The sequence below is a fragment of the Salmo salar genome, chromosome ssa04 (assembly GCF_905237065.1).
Source record: "Salmo salar chromosome ssa04, Ssal_v3.1, whole genome shotgun sequence".
NCBI classification, from domain to species: Eukaryota; Metazoa; Chordata; class Actinopteri; order Salmoniformes; family Salmonidae; genus Salmo; species Salmo salar.
The window spans coordinates 30,456,291-30,479,627 of record NC_059445.1 but is presented as its reverse complement, the minus strand read 5'-3'; the positions used below and the strand labels follow the sequence as shown (position 1 = coordinate 30,479,627).

The 23,337-nt window shown below is 44.6% G+C and overlaps 1 protein-coding gene across 4 annotated transcripts in view; it reads left to right on the top strand.

Annotated features, from left to right (window-relative positions):
- Positions 1 to 23,337, top strand: part of LOC106602819 (integrin alpha-X) — an 87,803-nt gene that overhangs the window by 21,159 nt on the left and 43,307 nt on the right. For all 4 annotated transcript variants that reach the window (XM_045716806.1, XM_045716805.1, XM_014195712.2 and 1 more), the window contains exons 14-15: positions 513 to 713; positions 17,485 to 17,621. In XM_045716806.1, coding sequence (XP_045572762.1) covers positions 513 to 713; positions 17,485 to 17,621 — 338 coding nt within the window. The remainder of the gene's footprint in view (positions 1 to 512; positions 714 to 17,484; positions 17,622 to 23,337) is intronic.

Below are 23,337 nucleotides of genomic sequence, written 5' to 3'. Positions count from 1 at the left end.
CATCATACCCAAGAAGACTCGAGGCTGTAACCGATGTCAAAGGTGCTTCAACAAAGTACTGAGTAAAGGGTCTGAATACTTATGTAAATGTGATATTTCTGCTTTTTTTTATAAATCTGCCTAGATTTCAAAAAAACTATTTTACTTTTGTCATTAGGGGTATTGTGTGTAGATTGATGAGGGAATTTAAAAATAAAAATCAATTTTAGAATAAGGCTGTAACGTAACAAAATGTGGAAAAAGTCAATAATTTCTGAATGCACTGTATATCAGTTCCTTGTCATTTGTATTATCAAGAGTCATTTCACTGTTTTTTTGGTCATAGTTAGTTTGAAACTGTATCAAATTGTGTTATACCCGCTCAGCCACACTACTGCTGCCAATTCAATCAATTTGGGCCGTTTATATTGTGTAAGCCGTATCACTGTATTACTGTTATTGATCACCCATCCTACCTCCTTTGTTTGCTGAAGCGCGGATGCCTACCTGAATTCGATTTGATTCCATTCTAGGCACCCAACTGCTCCCTCACCCTGCGTGGAGTCCAGGGGAACGTCCATGGTCAGTTTGGGACGTCTCTGTCCCCCTGTCCAGACCTGAATGGGGACGGGTTGCCGGAGCTGGCTGTAGGAGCCCCACTGGAGGACAGAGGACATGGGAGTGTTTACATCTTCCTGGGACGCCCTTGGGGCATCCAGGCCAAATACAGCCAGGTCAGTACTAAATAGACAGCCCTCTTTGTTTCTGTCTAAACATTCTGAAATAAGTTAAAAGCTTGTATGTATTTTGTATATTGGTTTTTGTCTCAACCTGACTTTCATTCTGTTATATTATTCTGTTCTAAACACTGCATCCCCCATAACACACAGGGACAATTGCAACCATCGATGGCCACTAGATTATCACCAGCTGATCTTTTGTTATACCAATAATATGCTCTAAAATCACCCGCACAGCTGATCTCAATTGCAACCACTATAGGCCACCAATTGATTAGGGCGGCAGGTATCCTAGTGGTTAGAGCGTTGGACTAGTAACCGAAAGGTTGCAAGATCGAATCCCCGACCTAACAAGGTAAAAATCTGTCATTCTGCCCCTGAACAAGGCAGTTAACCCAGTGATCCTAGGCTATCATTGAAAATAAGAATTTGTTCTTAACTGACTTGCCTAGTTAAATAAAAAGGTAAAATACATTTAAAATAAAAAAATATCACTATCTGATCAAAATTTGTTGAGTCTACATATGGTAATAAAACACATGGAAACCATGTGTTGTATTTGATACCATTCCACTCTAGCCATTACCACGAGCCTTTCTTCCCCAATTAAGGTTCCACCAACCGCCTGTGCTGTATAGATGGGTTGGTTGTTTTCCAACAAAACCGATGCATGCACAACTATGGGGCAAAACAGACAGGGTTGGCTTCGATTGTTGACAAAATTTTAACTATATTTAGTCTCCAATGTTTCATAGGCACAAGATTGGTTCTTAAGCAACATATGTTAATGTGGGCTATTTTGAGCACTTTTCTGGGATGCTTGCTTGTTTTCATTGCTTTACTGGGAAGCTTAGCTGAAGTAGATATTTGCATGTTATTTATGTTAGTGCAGGGTGAGCTGCACACAGTGGACTTCCTACCAGGGGACACCGCCTCAGTGCTAACAGCACAAATGTGACCGACCAGCTCAAATCGATCTTATGGAGCAAAATTTGAAATTGTGTTTTTTTACATTGGATAAAAGTAAAGACTCAGAGCTACAAAATGGTATATCATACACTACAGTTGAGGAACAATGGGAAAGTAATTTTGCTTTGAAAGTTGATTAACTTCTAAACTCACTTTTGAGAAAAGTGTCTTTGAATGTTTTGGTACTACTATTGGAGAGCCCTTCTTTGTCTACACCCATTCAGCATCGTTCACACCCTCGTAAGCTTTAGCCCCACCCATCTCTTTAAGGGTTGATCCGAATGTACTAACAGCAGCAGTCAAGCACCCAAGCTAACTTGCTAGCTACTTCCAGACATCTAAGTGAAAGCGAACAGCTCACTGAGCATTACTTGCCCAAGCAGAGCTGGTTAGGTTGTTATGTTATCCAGAGCTTTGGTGACTGCAACTGTGTTGTCAGATTGTCCGTTCGTAAATTCAGAGCTTTTCACGTTCAGAGCGCACACCGGACGCTCTGGCCGATGAGTTTACTGACACCGGCCATATTCAAGAAGTGTTGAGCATTCGTAAATCATCAGTTATTCTGCGCTCTCTGGCAAGAGTGCTCTGAAATCAGAGTAGATGGCCAGACTGAATTTACAAACGTACCCAAAATGGTTACTTGCAGAGTCTTTTGTTAAGATATGTAGCTAGCTACGTAAACAATTAACCATAATCACCACTCATGACGTAACGTTAGCTAGCAAGCCAGCTAGCTAAACAATGAACCATAATCACAACTCATGATGTTACTACCCTGCATGAATCTGCAGGTAGCTAACCAACCAGGTTCAATGTTAGCTAGCTAACAGCAGTTTTAATACACAATACATTTTAAAAAGAGCAGCGTTAGTTAGGATTCCGTAGACGTACTGACCAGCTCAAATAGACGGATGTGTGCTATATGGCAGACCAATCCAAACTCATCTCTCGGCATGTCCAGCCCACTCATTATCTCAGCCAATCATGGCTAGTGGGAGGGTTGCTGGCTTTTTCTTTGGATAAACCAACTCGGCTCGCAATTTAACAATTGTATTCGTATTTACAGATGGCATACACATTTGTTATTAAGGCACATGAAAGTTCACATGTTCGAGAAGGCATTTCTGCCAAAAAATGCATTTTGCTAAAAAGAATCAAAGTTTATGTTCAAACGGCTCTCCTGTGAGGTAGTGACCCGCGACATACGCCTAGTTTCCTGAAACGGGTCACAAATCTGGTTCAAAGGCACATGATTGCTGCATACAATAGCGATAGGATCAGCAGAGGCATTGAGGGCAGTAAGAGGGACATAAATTAGTTTACTTACATTGTGTCTCAGCGATACAATGGTAGGGATTAACTGAGCTGGGTTTGGGTCATTGATAAGTCATTGTCTCAACACAGCCTTATTTACATTTACATTTACATTTAAGTCATTTAGCAGACGCTCTTATCCAGAGCGACTTACTTATAAATGCTGCAAAAGCATCCAGGAACCCAAATGACTTGGATGGATCCCATCCTCCTTATAAAACGTGTTTTGCTTTCAAAAGGTATCGAAATTGTCAACAAAAGTTACACCCATTGAGCTGCAATAATCACGTAGCCAGTTGTGAAGAGAAAGAATCCTGCTAAACCCTTCAATGCCACGATTCAGAGAGGGCACAGGGCCAGATATGATGGGTCTTTTGTTATTGTCTGGTAGAGAGTCAATCAGCACTTTGAAATCCAATTTAAACTGTTCAGAGCTGCCCTTCATAATATAATTAAAACCCACAAGGACTACGATAGAATCAATGTCCATATCCTGGCGAAGTACATTCGGGAGCAGCTTAGTAATAGAATTTACTCGAGCTCCGGGATAGGACATTGTTTTTGCACCAGGAACAGTAACATTTCTTACCATGGAGCTGCCCAAAATCACGGCTGGCGAGAAGGATGAGGAAATCCGCCCACTCCCACGCTCCACAGGATTCGGAGAACCCTTTAAGGACGGGCGAGAGGCAGGATAACTTGAGCCCGTAGCTCCCGGTGCCTGGTGCAGGCCTCCAACAGATGGAGAAGCCCCGCTTGATCCAGAGCAGGGAAGGAAGGTTGCTGACGTCGACTTCGAAATCGTAGGGGAAGGAGTAGGCACAGCGTTTGCAGACAGAAGTATCTCCAGCGACAAAGGTGCAGGAAGATCAGGCTCCAGTGTGGGGAAACTATTAGTTGTTTGTATCCGCTCCAGGCCTCTCGTTGGGAGTGTAGATTGCTTTGTGGGAGGCCACTGTCTTCGGCTTCCACGGCTCGTGACATACGACCATCATTGATTGCCATGCTCCTCTTGCTGTGCTCCTGCGACCCCGCTATCAGACGGGGGAGGAAAGGCAGGAGATGGCTCCCCTAGAAAACAAACTCCAGGCAACACCGGCCAGTCGGATAACGACAAAGCGGAGATGCATCCAACAAGCGCGAGCGCCGCCCAGCCACCGGCACAGAAAATGTTTCTTACGTAGGCTAGCGACCTGCGGGATCAAGGAAGCCACCTCAAGCCTTTAATCCTCGGCAAGCAAACAATTGCCACATTGGAACTCTGAGTGATCCAGTTTGTCCTGAAACAAAGCATAGTATATACAGCTCCTACAGCGCTGGAACCGTTAAATTTACTTCTCTAGACAAAGAGGGCTCCATTAGAAAACTCATGTGACTAGTTTCGTTAGCTTGGTGGCTAGCAGCTTAGCTAGGTTAGCAGCTCTTTCAAGCAGACTTTAACCTGTCAGTTAAGCGGGATTCTGGGACAAGAAATAGTGGACCTATCTGTTAAAAGCTAACTGCGTCCTGGAATCCATGCAAAACAAGTTCGGTATTTATGTTTAACAAAGATTGGTTATGTTTAGTTAAAATAACAAACCAAGTGTTTCCAGCATACAGTGTTCAGCTTTTGATGTCTTCATAGGGCCCCTTCCACCTGGTGAGGAACTTGCTTTCTGTGGTAGGGAGAAGGAGGAGCCCATGGTCACCAGGATTGATCTCACATGCTTGCGCTGGGCGGTCGTAAGTCCATTGTTGTACTCTTTGTGCCTTGTGCATATGCTTGCACACACTGGGCATCACCCAGGGGGTAATGGGGTCTCAATGATGGGTAGCAGAATGAGAGGAGCTTGGGTATGCCCTACTGGGGCAGTCTGGTGACAGGTGGGACACCGCTGACAGTAACGTGGGTCTTCACCTACTTCTGTAACCCAGTAGAGTAGCCCTTGACAAACGGAAAAGTAACGAGTCACCAAAGGCTGGTCTCCTGGGGCTTTACCAACCACCACCTGGACCCTTCTGAGGGCACTTGCGAGGTTTTGGTTCCTCAGTTGGGCATCACCGAAATGTCTGTTGGGGCTACAGGTTAGCAATGAATCCCGAGTCGGGATTGCTAACAAGGCTGGAAATTCAAAACATCAAAAATCTAATAATTTCAATTTTTCAAACAATCAACTATTTTACACAATTTAAAAGATAAACATCTCCTTAATCTAACCACATTGTTCGATTTTCAAAGAGGCTTTACGGCAAAAGCATAAAGTTAGATTATGTTAGGACAGTACATAGCCACAAAAGTACAAACATCCATTTTCAATTCAAGGTCAGGCGTCACCAAAAGCAGAAACCAGCTAGAATTATGCACTAACCTTTGTCAATCTCCATCAGATGACACTCCTAGGACATTATGTTATACAATACATGCATTTTTTGTTCCATCAAGTTCATATTTATATCCAAAAACAGCATTTTACAGTAGCGTGAAATTCAGATTTTTTTCTTCTCTGAAATGCTTCCGGTGAACATAACAAAATTACTATTCGAAAACATTGGTAAATTATAATATTGTCATTCAAAGAATAATATATTATCATCTCGTAATTGCTACCGAATGGCCAGATCTCAAAATAACTTTACTGGGAAATCACATTTTGCAATAAACGGGGTGCTATGCTAAGAACAATAAGCTATGCTATACAGTTAGCATCATCTAATATCGATAATAACATTGTAAATATCCCCTTACCTTTGATTATCTCCATCAGAAGGCACTGCCAGGATATCCCAGGTCCGGAACAAATGTGGTTTCTTTTGACAAAGTTCATAATTTATGTCCAAATAACACCAAGTACTTAGCGTTCATTATGCTCCCACAAAACGTGGTGGGGGGGGTGTAAAATCACGCCGAAAAGCTAAAAAAAACTAGTAAATAATCTATTTACGTTCGTTCAAACATGTCAAACCTTGTTTAGCATTAATCTTTTGGTCCATTTTTAACGTTAAACATCAGTAATATTTTCACACAACCTATCCTATGTCTAGATAAACAATGATGACAAACTCACGCTTCTCAGATTTATGCGCAGGCGCAAAAAAATGAAGTGATGACATGTCAACTTCCTTGCATTCTAATTTGCTCTCTGTTTATCATAGACGCTTCAAACAACTTTATAAAGATCGTTGACATCTAGTGGAAGCCGTAGGTGTTGCGAAATGAATCCTTTCTCACTATGGTATCTATAAAACAATGACACTAAATAGTACAGTCACAAAATTCACATTTTTTTGGATCTATTTTTCACAGGTTTTTGCCTGCAATATGAGTTTTGTTATACTTACAGACACCATTAAAACTGTTGTAGAAAATTCAGAGTGTTTTCTATCCGAATGTGTTAATAATATGCATATCCTAGCTTCTGAGTTGGTGTAGGAGGCAGTTAAAAATGGGCACATATTTTTTTCAAAATGTCTCAATACTGCCCCCGAGCCCCAACAGGTTAAGAACAAATTCTTATTTACAATGACGGCCTACCAAAAGGCAAAAGGCCTCCTGCGGGGATGGGGGCTGGGATTAAAAATATAAATAAAATATAAATATAGGATAAAACACACATCAAGACAAGAAAGACAACACAACACTACATAAAGAGAGACCTAAGACAACAACATAGCAACGTAGCAACACATGACAACACAACATGGTAGCAGCACAAAACATGGGACAAACTTTATTGGGCACAGTCAACAGCACAAAGGGCAAGAAGGTAGAGACAACAATACATCACACAAAGCAACCACAACTGTCAGTAAGAGTGTCAATGATTGAGTCTTTGAATGAAGAGATTGATATAAAACTGTCCAGTTTGAGTGTTTGTTGCAGCTCATTCCAGTCGCTAGCTGCAGCAAACTGAAAAGAGGAGCGACCCAGGGATGTGTGTGCTTTGGGGACCTTTATCAGAATGTGACTGGCAGAACGGGTGTTGTATGTGGAGGATGAGGGCTGCAGTAGATATCTCCGATAGGGGGGAGTGAGGCCTAAGAGGAGCGACCCAGGGATGTGTGTGCTTTGGGGACCTTTATCAGAATGTGACTGGCAGAACCTGTGGGTCTTGTGACGGGTATACAGAGATGACCAGTTTCAAGCTTTGTGGCTCAGTTGGTAGAGCATGGTGTTTGCAACGCCAGGGTTGTGGGTTCGATTCCCACGGGGGGCCAGTACAAAAAAAATAAAAATGTAAATGCATGAAATGAAATGTATGCATTCACTACTGTAAGTCACTCTGGATAAGAGCGTCTGCTAAATTACTAAAATGTAAAAAAAATGTAACATTTGGGGAGGGGCCAGCTGAGTGTAAGACTGTATCATCTGCATATAAATGGATGAGAGAGCTTCCTACTGCCTGAGCTATGTTGTTGATGTAAATTGAGAAGAGCGTGAGGCCTAGGATCGAGCCTTGGGGTACTCCTTTGGTGACAGGCAGTGGCTGAGACAGCAGATTTTCTGACTTTATACACTGCACTCTTTGAGAGAGGTAGTTAGCAAACCAGGCCAAAAAGCCCTCAGAGACAACAATACTCCTTAGCCGGCCCACAAGAATGGAATGGTCTACCGTATCAAAACCTTTGGACAAGTCAATAAAAAAAGCAGCACAATATTGCACAGAATTATTGGCAATGGTGACATCATTGAGGACCTTTAAGGTTGCAGTGACACATCCATAACCTGAGCAGAAACCAGATTGCGTTCCCAAGAGAATACTATAAACATCAAGAAAGCCAGTCAATTGATTATTGACAATTTTTTCCTACACTTTTGATAAACAGGGAAAAATAGAAATAGGCCTATAACAGTTAGGATCAGCTTGATCTCTCCCTTTAAATAAAGGATGAACAGGGGCTGCCTTCTAAGCAATGGGAACCTCCCCAGAAAGGAGAGACAGGCTTGGCAATGATAGGGGGCAGCAAACTTAGATAAGAAAGGGTCTAAACCATCTGACCCAGATGGTTTTTGGGGATCAAGTTTAAGGAGCTCCTTTAGCACCTCGGACTCAGTGACCACCTGCAGGGAGAAACTTTGTAGCGGGGCAGGGGAAAAAGAGGGAGAAGCATCGGGATAGTCGCATTAGAAGGGGTGGGAGATGAGGAAATGTTGGACGGGCAAGGAGGCATGGCTGAGTCAAATAGGAATCCTGACTTAATGATGATTAAAGAACTCAGCCATGTGCTTCTTGTCAGTAACAACCACATCATCAACTTTAAGGGACATGGGAAGCTGTGAGGAGGAGGGTTTGTTCTCCAGGTCTTTAATCATTTTCCAGAACTTCTTGGGGTTAGACCCACAGAGAGAGAACTGCTCCTTAAAGTAACTAACTTTGGCCTTCCGGATAGCCTGACTGCACTTAGCTATGTGCCTTTTTGCATCAGTTTAGACATCTTCTGCTCTTTATTGCTATAGAGATTTGTCTAGAAAATTCTCAAACAGAATAGCTTATAATATACAGGATAGCTTTATATTCCAGGTGTCATTCATATTTACAGTAGTATAGGCCTAAACAGTAGCTTACCAAAGGGGAGAAAATGTGACATGCTGGGAGAAGAACGACTGTGGTTTGGTTTCCTCCAAATCATTGATCAGTGATAATTCACTAACAGACTCTCTTTCACTTATAGAAAGTTGATAGACTTACGTAATAGAATTTACGTTATAGAATTTAAACTGACCTATTAATGTATAGAGCTAGCCAGCTTGTAGTCCTAAAAACCGTAAATGACTTACATCTGGTTCATTCAGCCATTCATTACATTACATTACATTTAAGTCATTTAGCAGACGCTCTTATCCAGAGCGACTTACAAAATGGTGCATTCACCTTATGATATCCAGTGGAACAACCACTTTACAATAGTGCATCTAAATCTTTTAAAGGGGGGGTTAGAAGGATTACTTTATCCTATCCTAGGTATTCCTTAAAGAGGTGGGGTTTCAGGTGTCTCCGGAAGGTGGTGATTGACTCCGCTGTCCTGGCGTCGTGAGGGAGCTTGTTCCACCATTGGGGTGCCAGAGCAGCGAACAGTTTTGACTGGGCTGAGCGGGAACTGTGCTTCCTCAGAGGTAGGGGGGCCAGCAGGCCAGTGGTGGATGAACGCAGTGCCCTTGTTTGGGTGTAGGGCCTGATCAGAGCCTGAAGGTATGGAGGTGCCGTTCCCTTCACAGCTCCGTAGGCAATCACCATGGTCTTGTAGCGGATGCGAGCTTCAACTGGAAGCCAGTGGAGAGAGCGGAGGAGCGGAGTGACGTGAGAGAACTTGGGAAGGTTGAACACCAGACGGGCTGCGGCGTTCTGGATGAGTTGTAGGGGTTTAATGGCACAGGCAGGGAGCCCAGCCAACAGCGAGTTGCAGTAATCCAGACGGGAGATGACAAGTGCCTGGATTAGGACCTGCGCCGCTTCCTGTGTGAGACAGGGTCGTACTCTGCAAATGTTGTAGAGCATGAACCTACAGGATCGGGTCACCGCCTTGATGTTAGTGGAGAACGACAGGGTGTTGTCCAGGATCACGCCAAGGTTCTTAGCACTCTGGGAGGAGGACACAAGGGAGTTGTCAACCGTGATGGCGAGATCATGGAACGGGCAGTCCTTCCCCGGGAGGAAGAGCAGCTCCGTCTTGCCGAGGTTCAGCTTGAGCTGGTGATCCGTCATCCACACTGATATGTCTGACAGACATGCAGAGATGCGATTCGCCGCCTGGTTATCAGAAGGGGGAAAGGAGAAGATTAATTGTGTGTCGTCTGAATAGCAATGATAGGAGAGACCATGTGAGGATATGACAGAGCCAAGTGACTTGGTGTATAGCGAGAATAGGAGAGGGCCTAGAACAGAGCCCTGGGGGACACCAGTGGTGAGAGCGCATGGTGCGGAGACAGATTCTCGCCACGCCACCTGGTAGGAGCGACCTGTCAGGTAGGACGCAATCCAAGCGTGGGCCGCGCCGGAGATGCCCAACTCGGAGAGGGTGGAGAGGAGGATCTGATGGTTCACAGTATCAAAGGCAGCAGATAGGTCTAGAAGGATGAGAGCAGAGGAGAGAGAGTTAGCTTTAGCAGTGCGGAGAGCCTCCTTTACACAGAGAAGAGCAGTCTCAGTTGAATGCCCAGTCTTGAAACCTGACTGATTAGGATCAAGAAGGTCATTCTGAGAGAGATAGCAGGAGAGCTGGCCAAGGACGGCACGTTCAAGAGTTTTGGAGAGAAAAGAAAGAAGGGATACTGGTCTGTAGTTGTTGACATCGGAGGGATCGAGTGTAGGTTTTTTTCAGAAGGGGTGCAACTCTCGCTCTCTTGAAGACGGAAGGGACGTAGCCAGCGGTCAAGGATGAGTTGATGAGCGAGGTGAGGAAGGGGAGAAGGTCTCCGGAAATGGTCTGGAGAAGAGAGGAGGGGATAGGGTCAAGTGGGCAGGTTGTTGGGCGGCCTGCCGTCACAAGACGCGAGATTTCATCTGGAGAGAGAGGGGAGAAAGAGGTCAAAGCACAGGGTAGGGCAGTGTGAGCAGGACCAGCGGTGTCGTTTGACTTAGCAAACGAGGATCGGATATCGTCAACCTTCTTTTCAAAATGGTTGACGAAGTCATCCGCAGAGAGGGAGGAGGGGGGAGGGGGAGGAGGATTCAGGAGGGAGGAGAAGGTGGCAAAGAGCTTCCTAGGGTTAGAGGCAGATGCTTGGAATTTAGAGTGGTAGAAAGTGGCTTTAGCAGCAGAGACAGAAGAGGAGAATGTAGAGAGGAGTGAGTGAAAGGATGCCAGGTCCGCAGGGGAGGCGAGTTTTCCTCCATTTCCGCTCGACTGCCCGGAGCCTTGTTCTGTGAGCTCGTAGTGAGTCGTCGAGCCACGGAGCAGGAGGGGAGGACCGAGCCGGCCTGGAGGATAGGGGACAGAGAAAATCAAAGGATGCAGAAAGGGAGGAGAGGAGGGTTGAGGAGGCAGAATCAGGAGATAGGTTGGAGAAGGTTTGAGCAGAGGGAAGAGATGATAGGATGGAAGAGGAGAGAGTAGCGGGAGAGAGAGAGCGAAGGTTGGGACGGCGCAATACCATCCGAGTAGGGGCAGAGTGAGAAGTGTTGGATGAGAGCAAGAGGGAAAAGGATACAAGGTAGTGGTCGGAGATTTGGAGGGGAGTTGCAATGAGATTAGTGGAAGAACAGCATCTAGTAAAGATGAGGTCAAGCGTATTGCCTGCCTTGTGAGTAGGGGGGGAAGGTGAGAGGGTGAGGTCAAAAGAGGAGAGGAGTGGAAAGAAGGAGGCAGAGAGGAATGAGTCAAAGGTAGACGTGGGGAGGTTAAAGTCACCCAGAACTGTGAGAGGTGAGCCATCCTTAGGAAAGGAACTTATCAAGGCGTCAAGCTCATTGATGAACTCTCCAAGGGAACCTGGAGGGCGATAAATGGTAAGGATGTTAAGCTTGAAAGGGCTGGTAACTGTGACAGCATGGAATTCAAATGAGGAGATAGACAGATGGGTCAGGGGAGAAAGAGAGAATGTCCACTTGGGAGAGATGAGGATTCCAGTGCCACCACCCCGCTGGCTCAATGCTCTAGGGGTATGCGAGAACACGTGGGCAGACGAAGAGAGAGCAGTAGGAGTAGCAGTGTTATCTGTGGTAATCCATGTTTCCGTCAGCGCCAGGAAGTCTAGGGACTGGAGGGTAGCATAGGCTGAGATGAACTCAGCCTTGTTGGCTGCGGACCGACAGTTCCAGAGGCTGCCGGAGACCTGGAACTCCACGTGGGTCGTGCGCGCTGGGACCACCAGGTTAGAGTGGCAGGAGCCACGCGGTGTGAAGCGTTTGTATGGCCTGTGCAGAGAGGAGAGAACAGGGATAGACAGACACATAGTTGACAAGCTACAGAAGTGTTGTTTCTTGTATTATTGTCTCCTGTGTCTTTAGAGAACTGTTTCACTTTGATATCCTTTTTCTTCTGTCCTGATTTTCTCTTTCTTTTCTTCTGTTAACTAGATATTCTTTGTTGTTCTTCGTTAGCTAGCTAGCTTCTTCCAAAAGAGTCCCTAGCAACAACATTCCAACATTCAACAACATAACCAACATTCCTATGGGCAAAATGAATGGGGAAAGAAAATAAGGCCTGAGGTTAACACAGGCTTATGAGATCTTTTATGTTTTGTTCTATGAGACAATATCAGCCAGTTAACATGACTTTTAGGAATTATTAAGCTTTTATGTGCGTTGTGTTGTTTTATTACATAGGATATTACAGTTTTTAACTTCCCGTTGATAGGATAGTCTTGAACGGAGCTCATCCAGATTATTTTCAAGTGCGTTCGCCAGTAGAACGAAGGGTAAAGGCAGATTATCCACTCGCCGACGCAGTCTCGCAAGGCATCCGGCTCTTCGACCTCTGTATTGACGTCTCCACTTCATACGAATGATGGGGATTTGGGCCAGGTCTGGGAGGAGCAGTATATCCTTCATGTTTGACTCATTAACCTCTATGGGCTAGGTGGGACGCTAGCGTGCCACCCGTGGTGCACTCCATCAACAGCAGGTGCATTTCAAGAGCGGCAAATTTGAATCCAAATAAATGTCAAAATTCAAATTTTTCAAACATACAACTATTTTACACCCTTTGAAAGATAAACATCTCCTTAATCTAACCACGTTTTACGATTTCAAAAAGGTTTTACGGCGAAAGCATAAATTTAGAGTATGTTAGGACAGTACATTTACAAGAGTTGTGTGTAATGTTTTGTCAAGTCAAAGACAGGGTCACCAAAACCATAAAACCAGCTAAAATGATGCACTAACCTTTTACAATCTCCATCAGATGACACTCCTAGGACATTATGTTAGACAATGCATGCATTTTTAGTTCTATCAAGTTCATATTTATATCCAAAAACAGCGTTTTACTATGGCATTGATGTTGAGGAAATCGTTTCCCTCCAATAACCGGCAGTCAAGTCAGCGTCACAAATTAAATAATTAAAATTAGAAAACATTGGTAAAATATTATATTGTCATTTAAAGAATTATAGATTTACATCTCTTGAACGCAATCAACTTGCCAGATTTAAAAATAACCTTACTGGGAAATCACACTTTGCAATAATCTGAGCACTGCGCCCAGAAAAATACGCGTTGCGATACAGACTAGACGTCATGTTGGGGAGATCTAAAATCGAAAATACTATGTAAATAATCCATTACCTTTGATTCTCTTCATCAGATGTCACTTCCAGGTATCACAGGTCCATAACGAATGTAGTTTTGTTCAAAAAAGCTCATCATTTATGTCCAAAAATCTCCGTCTTGTTAGCACATGATCTAAGCCAGCCGGACTTCTCGTCATGAACGAGGGGAAAAAATATATTTACGTTCGTTCAAACATGTCAAACGTTGTATAGCATAAATCATTAGGGCCTTTTTTAACCAGAACATGAATAATATTCAAGGTGGACGAATGCATACTCTTTTATAACGTATTGGAACGAGGGTACCCAACATGAACTCGCGCGCCAGGTGTCTAATGGGACATCATCGTTCCATGGCTCTTGTTCGGTCAGATCTCCCTCCAGAAGACTCAAAACACTTTGTAAAGGCTGGTGACATCTAGTGGAAGCAATAGGAAGTGCCAAAATATTCCTCAGCCCCTGTGTTTTTCAATGGGATAGGTTTAAAGTCAATACAACACATCAGGTATCCACTTCCTGTCAGAAAATGTCTCAGGGTTTTGCCTGCCAAATGAGTTCTGTTATACTCACAGACACCATTCAAACAGTTTTAGAAACTTTAGAGTGTTTTCTATCCATATATAATAAGTATATGCATATTCTAGTTACTGGGTAGGATTAGTAACCAGATTAAATCGGGTACATTTTTTTTATCCAGACGTGCAAATGCTGCCCCCTAGCCCTAACAGGTTAAAGAACAAATCCTCATCCAGTTTGAGGTGAGTAATCGCTGTTCTGATGTTCAGAAGCTATTTTTGGACTTAAGAAATGATGGCAGAAACATTATGTACAAATGAAATATACCATCTATATAACCAATTGTCCGCCGCCATTCTCACAGTCTTATGGCTTGGGGGTAGAAGCTGTCTTAGAGCCTTTTGGTCCGAGAGACAATTTTCCGGTATCGTTTGCTGAACGATCGTAGAGTGAGTCTTCGGCAATTTTTTGACCTTCCTCTCACACAACCTGATATAGAGGTCCAGGATGGTAGGGAGTTAGGCCCCAGTGATATACCCTCTGTAGCGCTTTGCGGTCGGTGCATTTGCCATACCAAGCGGTGATGCAGCCAGTCACACATGTTGCTGCGTTCCATATTCCATATTTACATTGGTCTTCAATAGCTTTATTTTTGCAGAAGAGTAGCCTTAATGTAGGAATAATTCAGCTATAATTTGGCTAAGTAATTGTCTGCAATTAAAAGTGTTAACTAAATCATTGTAATTGACATGGGCTGCATTTCCAGTTGAATCCTTTTATTTCAGTTGTAAAATGTCATATTCTTCCATTTATCGTTTTCCTATTTCGATTTTGCTGTTCCTGACAGGTTACACCATTTTCCATGCCATTTCCCCTGTCTAGTATCAAGCCGGCTTGACACTGTAACATTGTCAGATCAGCTGGTGTACTAGTTTATTGCGCTCTTCTTTTCATTGCAACCACGGTTATTTTAGCTTTGAGCTCCGTGTAATCTCCCATTAGTAGCGTGTTAAGAAATCCCTGTTAAATATTGCATCTTCGTTGCAATTTATTTATTTATAGGGGTCAATGCACGTTAATCAACATCAATATTACAATAATGCAACATCCATGCCAAAAGCTAATTTGCACCCTTAGTCCCTGGGCAGGTAAGGGCCTTTGTACAGCTACTATACAAATACTCACTAAAACAATACAAAATACAAATACATTACATCTAATAATATATCATTCTAACGACAACAACACTATCATCAACTGTTGTCTTACATATGAGGAACCACAGATAACTCATGTGTACAGGTTTGGATAGATTTGAGCCATGTTTTCAATTTAAATTTAAAAAATACAATAATCAGTGCAGTCTCAAGTCCATGGGTATTGCATTCCAGTATCTTGTAGCTCTAACAGAGAAGGCCAATTGACCAATTTCACTGTGCCCTTGTTATCTTGGAGGTGCTTTCCTTGAGCATGATTTGCCGGCATAGGGGTGGAGACCATACAGGATCTTAAAGGCAAGGCTTGCATCTACACACTGCTTAAAGCTATCCAGACTAAATACATTATGTTTGTGAATGATGTGACAATGGTGGTAACTGTTTGGTTTGTTTGTAGAGTGATTCAATGGGTTTCAGAGTAGTAGCTCCTGCTTGTGACCAGCATGTGAGACAATATCTCAGATGTAAGAAGATCATAACATGCAGGAGGCAGGGCCTCCAGAGGAAGGAAAGGTCTGATCAACCTAAAGTTAGATCATCCTAACTTAACTGTGTTAAACACCACCTTCACATGTTTCTTAAATGTCAAGTTGGAGTCCAAAATGACGCCGAGATACCTGAAGTTAGACACAACTTTCAGATTCTCCCAATTAACAAGAACAGCTTGTTGAGAAGAATCAATGGATTTCTCAGAGAAGTACATACAAACAGTCCTGTCGATATTTAAATGCAGGCAAGAATCAGTCATCCATTTAGAAACATATACTATAGCTAAAGTTAACTTGTTAACAACCAATTGTCTATTTTTGAGTGTACATACAGAACTGTATCGACTGCATACATCTGCATGTTAGCTTTTGGGCAAGCAAGTGTGAGATAATTTATATAGATTGTAAACAGAAGGGGGCCTAATATTGACCCTTGTGGGACCCCAATGTTATAGTAAAGAGAGTCTGACTGAGTGTCCACCAAACAAAACCTTTCACTTCTGTTTGTCAGATAGGAATACATCCAACTAATGACTTCAGTGGACACATTAACCTCTTGGGGCTAGGTGGGACGCTAGCGTGCCACCCGTGGTGCACTCCATCAACAGCAGGTGCATTTCAAGAGTGGCAAATTTGAATCCAAATAAATGTCAAAATTCAAATTTTTCAAAAATACAACTATTTTACACCATTTGAAAGATAAACATCTCCTTAATCTAACCACGTTTTACGATTTCAAAAAGGTTTTACGGCGAAAGCATAAATTTAGAGTATGTTAGGACAGTACATTTACAAGAGTTGTGTGTAATGTTTTGTCAAGTCAAAGACAGGGTCACCAAAACCATAAAACCAGCTAAAATGATGCACTAACCTTTTACAATCTCCATCAGATGACACTCCTAGGACATTATGTTAGACAATGCATGCATTTTTAGTTCTATCAAGTTCATATTTATATCCAAAAACAGCGTTTTACTATGGCATTGATGTTGAGGAAATCGTTTCCCTCCAATAACCGGCAGTCAAGTCAGTACCACAAATTAAATCATTAAAATTAGAAAACATTGGTAAAATATTATATTGTCATTTAAAGAATTATAGATTTACATCTCTTGAACGCAATCAACTTGCCAGATTTAAAAATAACCTTACTGGGAAATCACACTTTGCAATAATCTGAGCACTGCGCCCAGAAAAATACGCGTTGCGATACAGACTAGACGTCATGTTGGGGAGATCTAAAATCGAAAATACTATGTAAATAATCCATTACCTTTGATTCTCTTCATCAGATGTCACTTCCAGGTATCACAGGTCCATAACGAATGTAGTTTTGTTCAAAAAAGCTCATCATTTATGTCCAAAAATCTCCGTCTCGTTAGCACATGATGTAAGCCAGCCGGACTTCTCGTCATGAACGAGGGGAAAAAATATATTTCCGTTCGTTCAAACATGTCAAACGTTGTATAGCATAAATCATTAGGGCCTTTTTTAACCAGAACATGAATAATATTCAAGGTGGACGAATGCATACTCTTTTATAACGTATTGGAACGAGGGTACCCAACATGAACTCGCGCGCCAGGTGTCTAATGGGACATCATCGTTCCATGGCTCTTGTTCGGTCAGATCTCCCTCCAGAAGACTCAAAACACTTTGTAAAGGCTGGTGACATCTAGTGGAAGCAATAGGAAGTGCCAAAATATTCCTAAGCCCCTGTGTTTTTCAATGGGATAGGTTTAAAGTCAATACAACACATCAGGTATCCACTTCCTGTCAGAAAATGTCTCAGGGTTTTGCCTGCCAAATGAGTTCTGTTATACTCACAGACACCATTCAAACAGTTTTAGAAACTTTAGAGTGTTTTCTATCCATATATAATAAGTATATGCATATTCTAGTTACTGGGTAGGATTAGTAACCAGATTAAATCGGGTAATTTTTTTTTATCCAGACGTGCAAATGCTGCCCCCTAGACCCAACAGGTTAAGGGAGGATAGTTTGGATAGGAGGACCTCACTATCTCTCTCACACTGTCTCTCTCTCTCCCCCCCTTACTCTCTCCCTACATCCAGAGGATCCAGGGAGTGAGCGGGAGAGCGGGTAGAGGGCTGCAGTTCTTTGGAGTTTCGGTGCACTCTGCTGGGGATCTGAACTCAGATGGACTGGCTGATATGGTGGTGGGAGCTAAAGGAGCCGCTTTCATATTGAGGTAGGTTCATAAACACTCAGTAAGAAAAAAGATTACAAAGGAATTTATTCCTACATACACTATATATACAAAAGTATATGGTCACCCCTTCAAATTTGTGGATTTGGCTATTTCAGCCACATCGTTGCTGACAGGTCTATAAAATCTAGCACACAGCCATGAAATCTCCATAGACAAACACTTGCAGTAGAATGGCCTTACTGAAGAGCTCAGTCACTTTCAAAGTGACACTGTCATAGAATGTCACCCTTCCAACAAGTCAGTTCGTCAAATTTCTGCCCTGCTAGAACTGCCCCGGTCAATTGTAAGTGCTGTTATTGCGAAGTGGAAAGGTCTAGGAGCTACAATGGCTCAGCCGTGAAGTGGTAGGCCACACAAGCTCACAGAACGGGACTGCTGAAGCATGTAGCTCGTAAAAGTTGTCTGTCCTCGGTTGGAACACTCACTACAGAGTTCCAAACTGCCTCTGGAAGCAACGTCGGCACAAGAACTGTTTGCCGGGAGCTTCATGAAATGGGTTTTTGTAAGGATTGACGCTGGTAGACAAGAAGCAGGTACAGGGAGTGAACATTTAATGAACAATGGACATGAAACAGGACAGGACCGCGTCTGGACATGAACACATAATGACATTAATGCTGATGCAGGGATCGAGCGGGGGAGCAGACAGCTATAGACGAGGTAATCCACAAAGGGAAGGAGTCTAGGTGAGTCCAATGAGCGCTGCTGCGCATAATGAGGGCGACAGGTGTGCATAATGAAGGGCAGCCTGGTGCCCTCGAGCAGCAGAGAGGGAGAGCGGGAGCAGGCGTGACAGTACCCATCCCCCTCTAGGGGCGCCACCTGGCATCCCACTTGGGCGAGCCTGACGGGCCGGGCAAGGCATGGATGCTGGACAAGTCGGTTGGGGCGTAGAAGCCCGACGAACAGGCAGAGGCGTGTGAGCCTGGCGAGCTGGCACAGGTGTGGGAGCCTGACGACCCGGCTGAGGCGTGAAACCCTGATGATCCCGCTGAGGCGTCGGAGCCTGACGAACCGGCTGAGGCGTGGGAGCCTGATGCACCAGAGAGGAAGAGCGGGAGCAGGCGTGACAGGTTTCCATGGCCGAGCAGCTGCACACAAGCCTAAGATCACCATGTGCAATGCCTAGCGTCGGCTGAAGTGGTGTAAGCTTGCCGCCATTGGACTCTGGAGCAGTGGAAACGCATTCTCTGGAGTGATGAATCATGCTTCACCATCTGGCAGTCAGACTGATGAATCTGGGTTTGGCGGATGCCAGGAAAACGCTACATGTCGGAATGCATAGTGCCAACTGGAAAGTTTGGTAGAGGAGGAATAATGGTCCGTTTTTCATGGTTCAGGCTAGGCCCCTTAGTTCTGTGCTTCCAACTTTATGGCAACGGTTTGGGGAAGGCCCTTTCCTATTTCAGCATGACAATGCCCACGCACACAAAGCAAGGTCCATACGGAAATGGTTTGTTGAGATCGGTGTGGAAGATCTTGACTGGCCTGCACAGAGCCCTGACCTCAACCCCATCGAACACCTTTGAGATGAATTGGAACGCCGACTGCGAAGCAGGCCTAATCGCCCAACATCAGTGCCCGACCTCACTAATGCTCTTGTGACTGAATGGAAGCAAGTTCCCGCAGCAATGTTCCAACATCTAGTGGAAAGCCTTCCCAGAAGAGTGGAGGCTGTTATAGCAGCAAAGGGGGTACCAACTCCATATTAATGCCCATGATTTTGGAATGAGATGTTCGAACGAGCAGGTGTCCACATACTTTTGGTCATGTAGCGTATCATTATCTGATAAAGACAAATCTACTAATGTAACAATGGATGTGGAAATTGCCTTTTACATTGTAGAACTCATTTATTGGTTGTAATTGCCAATTGGTTAATTGTGTGGTCCTGGGAGAGGCCAAGTGCTTATATGTAATGCCATTATATGTAAACACACAAGCTAGCTGGTCTGCGCATGCTCTGGGGATAAGGCTAGGGATGCTGTCTGGGCCGGCAGCCTTGCGAGGGTTAACACGTTTAAATGTTTTCCTCACAACGGCCACGGAGAAGGAGAGCCCACCGTCTTTGGTAGCGGTTCGCTTCAGTGGCACTGTTAATTTGTCTGGAAGCAAGACGTCAATGTCCTCGACGGGGCTGGTTTTCCTTTTGTAATCCGTGATTGTCTGTAGACCCTGCCACATATGTCTCGTGTTTGAGCCGTTGAATTGCGACCCCACTTTGTCTCTATACTGACACTTTGCTTGTTTGATTGCCTTACGGAGGGAATAACTACACTGTTTGTATTCGGTTATATTCCCAGTTACCTTGCGATGATTAAATGCGGTGGTACGTGCTTTCAGTTTTGCGCGAATGCTGCCATCAATCCACGGTTTCTGGTTAGGGAAGGTTTTAATGGTCACAGTGGGTACAACATCTCCTATACACGTCCTTATAAACTCGCTCACCGAATCAGCGTATATGTCAGTGTTGTTATCTGAGGCTATCTGGAACATATCCCAGTCCACGTGATCGAAGCAATCTTGATTTGGCTATTTCAGCCACATCGTTGCTGACAGGTCTATAAAATCTAGCACACAGCCATGAAATCTCCATAGACAAACACTTGCAGTAGAATGGCCTTACTGAAGAGCTCAGTCACTTTCAAAGTGACACTGTCATAGAATGTCACCCTTCCAACAAGTCAGTTCGTCAAATTTCTGCCCTGCTAGAACTGCCCCGGTCAATTGTAAGTGCTGTTATTGCGAAGTGGAAAGGTCTAGGAGCTACAATGGCTCAGCCGTGAAGTGGTAGGCCACACAAGCTCACAGAACGGGACTGCTGAAGCATGTAGCTCGTAAAAGTTGTCTGTCCTCGGTTGGAACACTCACTACAGAGTTCCAAACTGCCTCTGGAAGCAACGTCGGCACAAGAACTGTTTGCCGGGAGCTTCATGAAATGGGTTTTTGTAAGGATTGACGCTGGTAGACAAGAAGCAGGTACAGGGAGTGAACATTTAATGAACAATGGACATGAAACAGGACAGGACCGCGTCTGGACATGAACACATAATGACATTAATGCTGATGCAGGGATCGAGCGGGGGAGCAGACAGCTATAGACGGGGTAATCCACAAAGGGAAGGAGTCTAGGTGAGTCCAATGAGCGCTGCTGTGCATAATGAGGGCGACAGGTGTGCATAATGAAGGGCAGCCTGGTGCCCTCGAGCAGCAGAGAGGGAGAGCGGGAGCAGGCGTGACAGTACCCATCCCCCTCTAGGGGCGCCACCTGGCATCCCACTTGGGCGAGCCTGACGGGCCGGGCAAGGCATGGACGCTGGACAAGTCGGTTGGGGCGTAGAAGCCCGACGAACAGGCAGAGGCGTGTGAGCCTGGCGAGCTGGCACAGGTGTGGGAGCCTGACGACCCGGCTGAGGCGTGAAACCCTGATGATCCCGCTGAGGCGTCGGAGCCTGACAAACCGGCTGAGGCGTGGGAGCCTGATGCACCAGAGAGGAAGAGCGGGAGCAGGCGTGACAGGTTTCCATGGCCGAGCAGCTGCACACAAGCCTAAGATCACCATGTGCAATGCCTAGCGTCGGCTGAAGTGGTGTAAGCTTGCCGCCATTGGACTCTGGAGCAGTGGAAACGCATTCTCTGGAGTGATGAATCATGCTTCACCATCTGGCAGTCAGACTGATGAATCTGGGTTTGGCGGATGCCAGGAAAACGCTACATGTCGGAATGCATAGTGCCAACTGGAAAGTTTGGTAGAGGAGGAATAATGGTCCGTTTTTCATGGTTCAGGCTAGGCCCCTTAGTTCTGTGCTTCCAACTTTATGGCAACGGTTTGGGGAAGGCCCTTTCCTATTTCAGCATGACAATGCTCACGCACACAAAGCAAGGTCCATACGGAAATGGTTTGTTGAGATCGGTGTGGAAGATCTTGACTGGCCTGCACAGAGCCCTGACCTCAACCCCATCGAACACCTTTGAGATGAATTGGAACGCCGACTGCGAAGCAGGCCTAATCGCCCAACATCAGTGCCCGACCTCACTAATGCTCTTGTGACTGAATGGAAGCAAGTTCCCGCAGCAATGTTCCAACATCTAGTGGAAAGCCTTCCCAGAAGAGTGGAGGCTGTTATAGCAGCAAAGGGGGTACCAACTCCATATTAATGCCCATGATTTTGGAATGAGATGTTCGAACGAGCAGGTGTCCACATACTTTTGGTCATGTAGCGTATCATTATCTGATAAAGACAAATCTACTAATGTAACAATGGATGTGGAAATTGCCTTTTACATTGTAGAACTCATTTATTGGTTGTAATTGCCAATTGGTTAATTGTGTGGTCCTGGGAGAGGCCAAGTGCTTATATGTAATGCCATTATATGTAAACACACAAGCTAGCTGGTCTGCGCATGCTCTGGGGATAAGGCTAGGGATGCTGTCTGGGCCGGCAGCCTTGCGAGGGTTAACACGTTTAAATGTTTTCCTCACAACGGCCACGGAGAAGGAGAGCCCACCGTCTTTGGTAGCGGTTCGCTTCAGTGGCACTGTTAATTTGTCTGGAAGCAAGACGTCAATGTCCTCGACGGGGCTGGTTTTCCTTTTGTAATCCGTGATTGTCTGTAGACCCTGCCACATATGTCTCGTGTTTGAGCCGTTGAATTGCGACCCCACTTTGTCTCTATACTGACACTTTGCTTGTTTGATTGCCTTACGGAGGGAATAACTACACTGTTTGTATTCGGTTATATTCCCAGTTACCTTGCGATGATTAAATGCGGTGGTACGTGCTTTCAGTTTTGCGCGAATGCTGCCATCAATCCACGGTTTCTGGTTAGGGAAGGTTTTAATGGTCACAGTGGGTACAACATCTCCTATACACGTCCTTATAAACTCGCTCACCGAATCAGCGTATATGTCAGTGTTGTTATCTGAGGCTATCTGGAACATATCCCAGTCCACGTGATCGAAGCAATCTTGAAGCGTGGAATCCGATTGGTCAGACCAGCGCTGGCTAGACTTAAGCACGGGCGCTCCCAGTTTTAGTTCCTGCCTATAGGAGGGGAGCAACAAGATGGAGTCATGGTCAGATTTGCCAAAATGAGGGTGGTGGAGGGGTGAGGCGAGTTACTCGCTCGTGTACTGCAATCGATATGCTGATAGAATTTATGTAGCCTTGTTCTCAAATGAGCTTTCTTAAAATCCCCAGCTATAATAAATGCCCTCAGGATATATAGTTTCCAGTTTGCATAAAGTCCAGTGAAGTTTGTTGATGGTCATCTTGGTATCCGCTTGTGGGGGGATATACACGGCTGTGACAATAACGGAGGAGAGTTCTCTTGGGAGATAATACGGTCGGCATTTGATTGTGAGGAATTCTAGGTCAGATGAACAAAAGGACTTGCGTTCCTGTATGTTGTTACAATTACACCATGATTCGTTAATCATGAAACATACACCCCCGCCGTTCTTCTTACAGAAGAGATCTTTATTCCTGTCGCGCGATTCACTGAAAATCCCGTTAGCTGTACTGCCTCCGACAGCATGTCCCAAGCTAGCCATGTTTCCGTGAAAGAGTATGTTACAATCCCGGATATCTCTTTGGAAAGCAACTCTTGCACTAATTTCGTTGACTTTGTTAGCTAGGGACTGGACACTAGCGAGTAATATACTCGGAAGCGGTGGGTGGTGTGCGCACATCCG